Consider the following 12,122-nt stretch of genomic DNA (forward strand, 5'->3'; position numbering starts at 1 on the left):
AAGGGAACTCTTTCATAGTAGGTTTAGAGTTGACAAAACCTAACAAATCCAACTTGGTTTAGATCAGATTCATCAGTTTCATAATGCTCAATAAAACACTCTCTGTCAGCTCAGAGTTTGATCCAGAGTTTAACTCTGGAGCCTGTGCACCTGTAAGTGTGACCTGCAGCAAATAGCCAACCACGTGAAATATGGAGAGTGTCCGTTTGATTAGCTTATTGCAAGATAGAAATGAAAAAGCCAGCATGGGTCACCAGCGTGAGTTTCCAGCGCTTTGAATCATTTTTGAAGCAAAGGTTCCAAAAGCTTCTTTTTGTCCTGCTCTTGTTACTGCAGTGATAGTGAATCACATCAGCACAACAACACAGGCTAGTCCTGTTATAGGGCCTGAAGACAGACTTGATTTGTAAATATATTGATAAAAACAGACAATTACTATTATTAGAGATTGACTGAGAAATGGTTTTGCCAAAATCTTTGTCTCATATTTACACTGCTCTACTCTCATCACTTTCATTCACAATATCGAGTGGCGCCATCTGCTGGATCTTCATCTTCTTCCTCTGTCAACCTCAGAAAAAAAATTATAAAAAAAAAATCTCCAGAACTGTCTTAAATAGCTGTTCATACAGTAGTAGCAGGACAGAAAGAAACTCTTCACATACAAACTAAACACCTCTGCTCTGAGTGAGCAGTCTAACACACAAACTGTTTATCCATCCATCTATCAGATCAAACCACATCTCTAAATAAATCACCACAGCAGCCTTCAGTCTGACTCGGAAGATGAGCGTCATTAAAACTGGCACTGTAAGACCATCCACGGTTTTTACTTTGTACTTTGGTTTTTCTATTCAATAAAACTGATAATTGAAATACACAACAGATATACAGCTCAATTCTGAATAACAGCCAGCTGAATTAAATCATTATATCACATGCAAACGCAGCGTGTGAACTAGGAGGAACAAACTCTTTTGAGGGAGGATTCATACTCGGGTGTTTTTCACAGATAGTTCTGTTAGATCAGACACTGAACAATTGAAGAAAATGTTTCACGTGTTTGTTCTGTTCTGTTTGTGCTGGTGGCGTCTGATTGGTAAGTTATAAAAACATTTTTTTTTTAATAACAGCGGCTGCTACAATTTGAGACATACAGTAAAAAGGTATAATAACTGTCACTGAGGCGGTACACTTTAATATGAACACTTTAGGTATAAAATACTTGAGATACTTGAGATACTACTATGCACCTTTTAAAGATAAATAAGGTACAAAAGTTTACTCTTTGAAAGGTTACTGCCCCAGTGCTTTTGTGTTATTATTATTATTATTATTATTATTATTATTATTATGTATTCATATTTTTTTTCTGACAGAGTACTGTTCAAATTAGATTTTTTTTTTCAGTGTAAGAACATTATTAAAGACGGGTTCAGTGAGGCTGATTTGTCTACTGATCTAAAGGCGTCATTTATTTAAAATATGTATTAAACATATCAAACACAAATAAACTGGCACTTTTAATCTTCAATAATTATCATGCATTAGTTTTTAATAAATCATGTAACTTTATACATTGATTTTCATCTACTACAGAACATTAAAATAAATGAAAGATTTGACATGTGTTGCATCATCGCGATTAATCTTAAATCTAGATTAAATCTAGGCATAACTAATAATTATGTTGCATCAAACTTTAAACTATTTAAAAAAATAAGCAGACTTATATTTAAACCTTCATTTAGATCCAGGTTTTACTTTACATTTAATAGAGCTTAACTTTAATCTCTCAGTTATTATAAAGTAAGCTCCTTAATAAGTCGTATGATTACAAACACTGCTGTTTTTGGAAACCTGTTTGCTTTGAGTTCATATCTGAGATTAATGCATTTATGTTTTTATGAATTAAATAGACTGGAAACTTTTGTATGAAAATCCAGAGTATTACTGTTTGCTGGGTCATGTGTTTGTTTAAAACAGACATTTAGTGATATTAATACTGTAAAGGGGATCTCAGGCTTGTTATAGTTTGTTATATGTGGTTAGCATTTATTTTTTCACAAAAATTTGCTGCCATTTTAATTCATTAATTAATGGTGAATCCATCATGGTGGACATAATAAACCACAGATTCAAGTTTTATTCAGAATTATAATCTCTGATTTGTTTATCTGTATTTAAAATTGTGTGGTGATTTTAACAGTAGTCTGTTCATATATCTCACCTTTCACTTCGTTTTTGTTTTTTATGCTGTTATTCTGGTTGTTTTCAAGTTCACATGCAAACCATAAAAAATAATCAGATTTTAGTCTTTGTAAACTCTCAGAAGCTTTAATCAGTGTAAAATGTGTTTGTTGATCAGGTGTGTTTGGTGATTCAGTGTCAGTGACGGAGGGAGATTCTGTTACTCTACACACTGATCTTACTGAAATACATGAAGAAGACGACATACTGTGGAAATTTGGAGCTGAAAAGTCTCTCATAGCTAGAATGAACAAAAAGAAGCAATTTGTCTCCACATATAATGAGACTGATGAGAGATTCAGAAACAGACTGAAGCTGGACGATCAAACTGGATCTCTGACCATCACAAACATCACAACTGAACACACTGGACTCTATGAACTAGTGATAAGTGGAGTTAAACTCTCATCAAAAACATTTAATGTTTCTGTCTATGGTGAGTAGAGATGTCATTTGTCTTGTCCTTCACATATTTTTATTTTATTAAAGCAGTATTCGGTAGAAGTTGAGCTCCATCAACAGCATTTGTGGCACATTGTTTCATTATCAAAAAGAAATATATATTTATTTACTTGATGTTTTTTTAAAGCAAAACTGACGATTACGGTTAGGCTCTTATGTCAAATGAATTTCTGGAAGACTTAAAAACAGAAATGTGAAGGCTATAATTTTATAAAGACATTTACATGAATTCTTGTTAAACCTTGTGTATTATTTTAGCTGTAAACGGTTTAAATTGTAATTATAGTATAACTTTAAGGTTTAAGGAGTTAAAATGTCTAGGAAATAAAGTTATAAAATTGGATAAATTATTTTAGTGATTTTTGTTTATACAGCTATTGTTTATGTACTGTGTCTTTACTACGGTATTTAAACATTTACTGATGGCTCCGTTGACTTCCATTCTAAGTATTTCACTGTATTTATTTATTTGTTTGTTTTTTGTTTGTTTTTTGGTAATCTACATTATGCCTCAAATCCTATCAATTCAGCTTAACTGGTGCTGAAACCAGAATATTTATATAACTGTTTACATATTGAAATGTTTATTTATTTTTTATTTTGAGATAAAAACACAAACTGACTGTAAAAACACTGAACATTGAGCTCAAAATAAGATTGTTGACTAAATTTACCAGGATTTCTGTTTGTTTCAGCTCGTCTGTTTGTTCCTGTCATCAGCAGTAACTCTTCCCAGTGCTCTTCATCTTCTTCATCCTCCTCATCCTCAGAGCAGAATTGTTCATTGGTGTGTTCAGTGGTGAATGTGGGTCATGTGACTCTCTCCTGGTACAAAGGAAACAGTTTATTGTCCAGCATCAGTGTGTCTGATCTCAGCATCAGTCTCTCTCTACCTCTGGAGGTGGAATATCAGGATAAAAACAGCTACAGCTGTGTGCTCAACAATCCCATCAGCAACCAGACTCAACATCTGGACATCACTCAGCTCTGTCACACATCTTCAGGTTCTTCCACAAGTTATTCATTGAGCTGATCTCTGTCTTCTGTTGTAGATCAGACTGATTCAGTCACTTACATTAATGTCTGTCTTCCACTCTCATCTAGTCTCTGTGTTTCTGATCGTGTTGATCTCTGCTGGATCTCTGTTGATTGTTGCTTCAGTCGTGATCTTCTGCTTCTGCAGGAAACACAGAAAAACTGATCAAGAAGGCAAGTGTTATAGACTGACTTTAGCAATTATAGTGTATTTTAAATGTTTTAGTCAAGTGATAGTCCTAATTAGAATTGAGTCAAAACTGTTCTCATTATTCCACAGTTAACACCCCCTAGATCATTTCTATAAGAATAAACAGAACATTTCTAGAGACTTAACTTATTATTATTTTTTTATTTATTATTAAACTACACATGTATTTGTATATAATGACACTGGGTAGCACTCTTTATTCATGTCACTGATACACACACACACACACACACACACACACACACACACACACACACACACACACACACTGCACATTAAACTGCATCATAATACTGTAAAGGCAAATCATCAACAAAAGTCTGGATTAATAAAAAAAAAATAACAAGCTTTCTCCATTTATAAACAATATTTACATGTGTAAGGATGCAGCTGGATGAGTCAAATTAAATCTCTAATGATGACTTTTGTTGGTTGATTGTTAGTTCGGATGGAGTTTTGTTGTTTTAATGCATCTTTTCTTGTTGAAACAGTTGAGAGACATGAAGAAGAGATCACTTACGCTGCTCCAGTGTTCTACAGAAGAAACACACAGACATCAGTAAGATAATTGATTCATTTATGTTGAGAGACTTTATATCGTTTCAGCAGATGTAGATGTGTGTGCACTTGTTTTTGCCTGTATAATGATCCATCACCACTGCACAATACAGGTTTATAAAAGCCATACGATCTTTATACAATGCAAGAAACACTTGTTACTTATATATATATATCACATTACATACCTCATTTACTATAATTATGTCATTTGTAATGTGTTTTTAGAAAGTTCAAGAGGACGATCATGTGGATTATGCACCAATCAAAATGAGAAGATGATCAAACTTCAGTCTTTTTCTAAGTTCAAGACCCTGTGTGACATCTATGTTGGATACGTGTTATACTTAAAGACTGAAAAGTCTCCTAAACACTTAAAAAGAATCTGCCTTGTAATACAAAGACTTTTAACAAATTAAGTAAATCATATAATACACTGAAGCATTTTTATGTTTGACTCTTAAAGTCTTAAAGAGACCATGTGTTTAAAAAACATAAAAAAACATACAAAACTTATGAGACCCTGCTGTGTTCTCATGTATTCTTTTATTTACGTGTGTGCACAAATGTGGTTTATCTGTTGGACAGAAAACGTATTAGTGAGCATGTGTACTGCTCAATGTCTGTGTTTGATGTCTGTTTGTGAGTGTGTGTGAGGTGTGAAAAGTGTGTCTGTCAGTAGCGTGTGGTTGAAGGGCTTTTTCCATTCCCGCTCACATAAAACCGTCGACTTCTGCTCTACAGAAAATCTGCTTTACTGCTAAATATTAAACACATAATGCTCAAAATAAACAGTGATATTACTGTGGAATAAGAAAGTATCATATACTTTGTGTGCATATGCATCATGATCTTATACTCATGCAGTGATCCTGCAGTTAAACAGTTCTAGTTTCAGAAGTTATTTCCAGCTCAATATGTCTTTGTACAAAGTATTCTTGCTAACTTTTTTTTTTTTCACAGGTCATATTCTTATTTTTCTGTCAATGTCTGGTCAATTTTGAGAATCAATGCAATGTATGAGTTACAATTTATTTTTTGATGGCTGTTAATAATTTATTTAGTTTTCATCAGTTTTGAGTAAAAAAATAAAATAAAATAAAAATAGTGCTTCTATGCTGCACTGTTGCTAACAAACTTTATTTATTGACTAGTTTATTAAGTATGTAATAGTCTTGCTGTCCAAAAGTTACATAAAAAATAATAATAATTAAATTTAGTAATTCATTTAATAATTAATTTAGGGTTTCCATTCCTACTTCTTGGAGCTTGGTGTCAAAACAGTGTCAGGGTTTTTTTTGTTTTTGTTTTTTTTGTTTTTTTTTCCAGGACAGGAAGATACTCTTGACCTACAAACTAAACACACATGCTCTGTAAACCCCCTCTCATCTACAAGCTGTTTGTCCATGCAACAGATCAAACCACATTTCTGAAGAACACAAACCAAAGCAGCTTTCAGTTTGACTTAGAAGATGAGCTTCAGTAAAACTGGCACTGTGTTTGTACTTTGTTTTTTCCACACTGATAAAAATTATTTTGTGGTGAAGTAAATACTACTTATAAACAAATGTAATTTCTACATTAAGTTCAAGCAAGAATTAAATTCTAAGCTGTGTATTTTAGCTAAACTCCTTGAGTGCCTGGTTGGTGAGCAACTAAATTAATTTTTAAATATAAATGATATCTTATCACCTTTTCAATCAGGGTTTAGGAAAAAACATAGCGCCATATCTGAAGCATTGAAGGTGATAAATTGATATTGCTTTCGAAGGCTTTTGATACAGTTGATCACGGCATTCTTGTGAACGGTCTAGTGAGCATTGGCTTGTCTAAGCATTCGGTAGATTGGTTTGCAAATTATATGTCAGGTAGAACCCAAAGTGTTCGGATAGCTGGCTCTGTGTCTTTATTTTTGCCTATTTCCAAGGGGGTTCCTCAAGGCTCAGTATTAGGGCCCATATTATTTTCAATTTATATAAACAAACTTTGTGAAAATCTATCGAATGCTATGTATTACTTTTATGCTGATGACACTGTTATTTACTGTACTGCATCATCTACTGCACAAGCCCTTGCACTTTTGCAGTCTGCATTTAATACTGTTCAGAACCGTTTAAAACAGCTTAAGCTGGTCTTAAATGTACAAAAGTAAAAAATAATGGTATTCACAAACTCAAGACAGCTTCCAGTTTCTTCTTCAAACATCTCAACTTTTGAAGGAAATGAAATTGAATTAGTTAACAGTTATACATATTTGGGTGTAATCATTGATTTTAAACTATGTTTCAGAACCCATGTTAGCAATCTGGTTTCTAAGCTTAAGATAAAGCTTGGCTTTCTCTACAGATCAAAATCATGCTTATTCATTCGCGCTAGAGAATACCTGGTGATGGCCACTTTTCTTCCTATATTAGATTATGGTATTAATAAAAAATAAAATAAAAAAAATAAAGTAAATTATATATTCCTATTCCATTTAAGCTTGTTGAAATTAAAATTGAAATTATAAGCATACTTGGAATTGTTTGTTATGTTTAACAAAGGATTCTTTAAGTAAATATCAAAGTTATGATCCCATTTTGCCCATCATGCACTGGGGCATGAATAATTACAAATGTTAAATTTTTCACTGTACTTACACTGTTTTATGGTTGATTTTTTTTCATTGGGTTTAAATAAATGACCAATTCATACTTAAACACTATTCACTGATTGTTAGCGTCATTGTGTATGATGTACCAAGTGTCGAGGTCTCAGTGTTCATTTGGATAATAATTATATCGAGTGGACATATTATTTTCAAAGGATAACAAGTTGTATATTTGCTTACTTACATGTTTGCAAAAGAACCACATGATTTAATAGCATGGTTGTTAACCAGTGCTAACTTGTTTGAGTAAATTATATCATCTGTAACTGAGGGTAATGTACTTGAGTATGTGCGTATTTAACAAAGTGGCTAGATAGCTATTACTCATGAAACTCTAACTTGCCTTGTGAAATTTACTCAATTCCTTTGCTAAATGTACCTAACCTATTTTAGTAGATTTGACTTAATTTAATACAAAATAAAACTTTATAAATCTACTTATTGTTTTTTTTTCAGTGCAAGCACTAAGACTGATAAACAACAACTTTAAAAACTGCAGTTATGCTCTTTACAGTGAAATATATTATATACACAATTCACACAACATTCTTCTGCTTTTAGCCATTTAACAAAGTCAGGCAGCTACCTAACAAAAAGTATGTTAAACGATAAAAATATTGTTTTGTCCATTAAGAAGAGGTAATAAGGCCCAGATGAATTATAACATTATATGATATGCAAATGCTGCGTGTGAACTAGGAGGGTCAAACTGTTGAGGGAGGATTCATTATAGCTTGAGTGTTTTCAGCGGATAGTTTCATCAGATCAAACGCTGAAATACTGACGAAAATGTTTCATATGTTTGTTTTGTTCTGTTTGTGCTGCTGGCGTCTGATTGGTAAGTTATAAAAACATTTTTATGGTTTATTAAAAAAAACACAGAGTAATAAAGGAGAATAAAATATTCTGTTATACTCAGAAAAAAGGTTAAAACTGTGGTGCTACACTTTTTGTACTAAAAAATAGATTTTAAACACTAATAGCACCCTTTCGGGATGTAAATGTAAATGATTTGCATGGAGACTCAGAATGACAAAAACTTATTTTAAGGTGCATTCAAATATCAGGCCATTTTTAAAAATTCTGTTCAAAATAATATTTGTTATATTTGTTTTCAATAAATTATGTAAATTTATACATAGATTTTTCTCTACAGCAGAGAATTTAAAACAAATTAAAGAGTAAGCATGTGTTGCACCATAAAAAAAAGAATCTTAAATAGAGATTAAATCAAGGCATATCTAATCTTTCTGTTGCACCAAACTTTACATTTTGTTTAGAAATAAGCAGATGTACATTTAAACCATAAACCATTTTGATCCTGGTTTTACTTTACATTTAAGGTAGATTAAGTTTATTCCCAGTGCTCCATTACTCTAAAGTAAACTCCCATGACTTACATGACTGCAAACATATGTTTTTTTTTTCTTTTAGGAGTAATGCATTTCATTTGAATGTTATTATTATCATCATTATTATTATTCAATAATCCACAAAACAGGAGGGAGAAGCTCAGGAAACACAAGAACTGAACAAAACAGGGAATATACTGTATATCCACAGACTAAATATGATAATTAATCTAACAACAGGTGAACGCAATAATAATCATTGGAACAAACAGGCACCAAAAGGGAAACACAGGACAAGAAACTAAGCCAAAACAGAACAAATACATCTGTCTTCTTTTTTTTCATAAATGCTGCTGCCATATTAATTAAAACTATAATAATATTTCTGCAATCTATAAGCACTGAAATTATTTCTCTGTCTGTTTGATTCTCTGTAAAGATAGAAGTTAACAGTTTAGCGCAGCAGTTTAAAGACAACAGTTGACATGTTACATATTTATTTTTCTTTATCTTCAAGAGCTAAACCGAAAAGTTCTTCTAGTCAGTCAAAAAAGAAATGAAATAATAACAGCTGATTAATTAAAATGTCCTACTTTTGTAATTACTTTAATCTCTGTTTGTTGATCAGGTGTGTTTGGTGATTTAGTGTCAGTGACGGAGGGAGATTCTGTTACTTTCCACACTGATCTTACTGAAATATATGAATACGACGACATACTGTGGACATTTGCAGCTGAAAAGTCTCTCATAGCTAAAATGAAGAAAAAGAAGCAAATCTTCACATATAATGAGACTGATGAGAGATTCAGAGACAGACTGAAGCTGGACGATCAAACTGGATCTCTGACCATCACAAACATCACAACTGAACACACTGGACTCTATGAACTAGTGATAAGTGGAGCGAAAAAATCATCAAAAACATTCAATGTTTCTGTCTATGGTGAGTAGAGATCATTTGTCTTGTCATTTGTCAAATCTCAAGAATATGATGAAGGCACTAACGTCAAATGAATTTTGGGAAGACTTAAAAACAGAAATGTGAAGGCTATAATTTTATAAACACATTTACATGAATTCTTGTTAAACCTTGTGTATTATTTCAGCTGTAAACGGTTTAAATTGTAATTATAGTATACATGTAACTTTAAGGTTTAAGGAGTTAAAATGTCTAGGAAATAAAGTTATAAAATTGGATAAATTATTTTAGTGATTTTTGTTTATACAGCTATTGTTTATGTACTGTGTCTTTACTACGGTATTTTAACATTTACTGATGGCTCCGTTGACTTCCATTCTAAGTATTTCACTGTATTTATTTATTTGTTTGTTATTTGTTTGTTTTTTGGTAATCTACATTATGCCTCAAATCCTATCAATTCAGCTTAACTGGTGCTGAAACCAGAATATTTATATAACTGTTTACATATTGAAATGTTTATTTATTTTTTATTTTGAGATAAAAACACAAACTGACTGTAAAAACACTGAACATTGAGCTCAAAATAAGATTGTTGACTAAATTTACCAGGATTTCTGTTTGTTTCAGCTCGTCTGTCTGTTCCTGTCATCAGCAGTAACTCTTCCCAGTGCTCTTCATCTTCATCATCCTCCTCATCCTCACAGCAGAATTGTTCATTGGTGTGTTCAGTGGTGAATGTGGGTCATGTGACTCTCTCCTGGTACAAAGGAAACAGTTTATTGTCCAGCATCAGTGTGTCTGATCTCAGCATCAGTCTCTCTCTACCTCTGGAGGTGGAATATCAGGATAAAAACAGCTACAGCTGTGTGCTCAACAATCCCATCAGCAACCAGACTCAACATCTGGACATCACTCAGCTCTGTCACACATGTTCAGGTTCTTCCACAAGTTATTCATTGAGCTGATCTCTGTCTTCTGTTGTAGATCAGACTGATTCAGTCACTTACATTAATGACCGTCAGTCTTTTACTCTTCTTCTGTTCCTCCAGTCTCCGTCTCTCTGATAGAGTTGAACTCTGCTCCTGTTGCTGGATCTCTGTTGATTGTCGCTGGATTTGCGATCTTCTGCATCTGCTGGAAATGTAGAAAGACTGATGAAGAAGGCAAGTGTTATAACAAACAATAATATACTCAAATCTCCTCTAAATATATGAAGTATGATTATATGATTAATATGATTATATGATTAATTGATAGCCCATATTATAATGTAATTTCATTTATGTATGTATACTCTCAGAAAGAAAAGTACAAAACTGTACCTTTTAGAGTACAAATAGTCCTCACCCTAATTTCTTCTTTGTACCTCTACTTTTTTTTCTTTTTTTTGACAGCGTAACACCATTTAGTTACTAATAAAGTGTGTGGTTATTGTTTTGTTGACTGATCTAGCTTGTGCAGCTTTTTACTCGTCTCACAAACAAAAACTGAGTCTGTTATTTGCCGTTTTAACTCTGCTTGTAGCATAGAATAAGGTCATTTAAATTAAATTCATTAATGCAGTTCTAAAATTTGCAGCATTAAAACTATTGAATTCATTGTGTACATTAACGCTTTAACTTTGACAGCCCTAACAATAACTCATACAAGAACAAAAAAGGAAAAAGAAAAAGAAAAGTTGAGTCATGTAGTGTTAATCTATTTCTGTCGTCCAAACAGGTCAGACTTATGAAGATGAGATCACTTTTACTGTCATGATTCATGATCCAATGTTCTACGAAAGAAAAGCGCATGCATCAGTAAGATCATTTATTATTCATTTCTGTTGTGTGTGTGTGTATGATTTCAGCAGTGAGTTTCAGCTTGTGTTTTTGTCTGAATGATAATGATCCATCAGTATCACATATTTTCTTTGCTATGCAAAAGTTTGTGAACCCCTGCAGAATCTGTGAAATGTGTATAATTTTAACAAAATAAAGGAAATCATACAAAATGCGTGTTATTTTTTTATTTAGTACTGTCCTGAGTAAGATATCTTACATAAAGATGTTTACATTTAGTACACAAGAAAAAAATAGCTGAGATTCTGCAGAGGGTTCACAAACTTTCGCCTGCTAATGTAGTTCCAAAAGAAACCCTTTTACGGTTAACTTTCTATCGATGGAGTGTAAGACGTTTGAGTACAGGTCATCTAGATGATTGTTTTCTTATGGCTTCGAGAATCTAAAGGTGGATAAAGGAGCCAGATCAACTTTCATAGTGTGCTGGATCACATTACATATTATAATAAATAAATACAAATATTAAAAGTGTCAGACAGCAGGGACCAACTAATAAAATACAACTAGAATTACTGCAGAAGAAAGGAAAATAAATATACTGATTAACTGTTAAAGGGAAGAGAGTATTAAAATTATTTAACTATTATCAAAATATTTTTTTAATTACAAAACTGTCATTTTTCCTATTCATCTTGTGTCGTGGTTATAATTTAATGTATAGTTGTGCAATTCTTGCTTGTATTACCACACAATACAATATTCAATACCTTTTCTTTTCCAAATATTGATGATTATTTAATATCAAATATTTAATTGTGTCTTTCTCTGATGTGTTTTTATACAGGATGTTGAAGAGGAGAATCAAGTAGTAGAGTATGTGTCTGTCAGCATCAGAAGATGA

The 12,122-nt window shown here is 32.5% G+C and overlaps 1 protein-coding gene across 1 annotated transcript; it reads left to right on the top strand.

The window, feature by feature from the left end:
- The first annotated feature begins 245 nt into the window (after positions 1-245).
- LOC132131362 (SLAM family member 9-like) lies at positions 246-12,122 on the top strand. Its single transcript, XM_059543386.1, has 6 exons — positions 246-258; positions 9,147-9,461; positions 10,068-10,376; positions 10,490-10,603; positions 11,160-11,239; positions 12,066-12,122. The coding sequence occupies exons 1-6, from the start codon at positions 246-248 to the stop codon at positions 12,120-12,122; spliced, it is 888 nt and encodes a 295-aa protein (XP_059399369.1).

Source organism: Carassius carassius, chromosome 48 (genome assembly GCF_963082965.1).
Source record: "Carassius carassius chromosome 48, fCarCar2.1, whole genome shotgun sequence".
Taxonomy (NCBI): domain Eukaryota; kingdom Metazoa; phylum Chordata; class Actinopteri; order Cypriniformes; family Cyprinidae; genus Carassius; species Carassius carassius.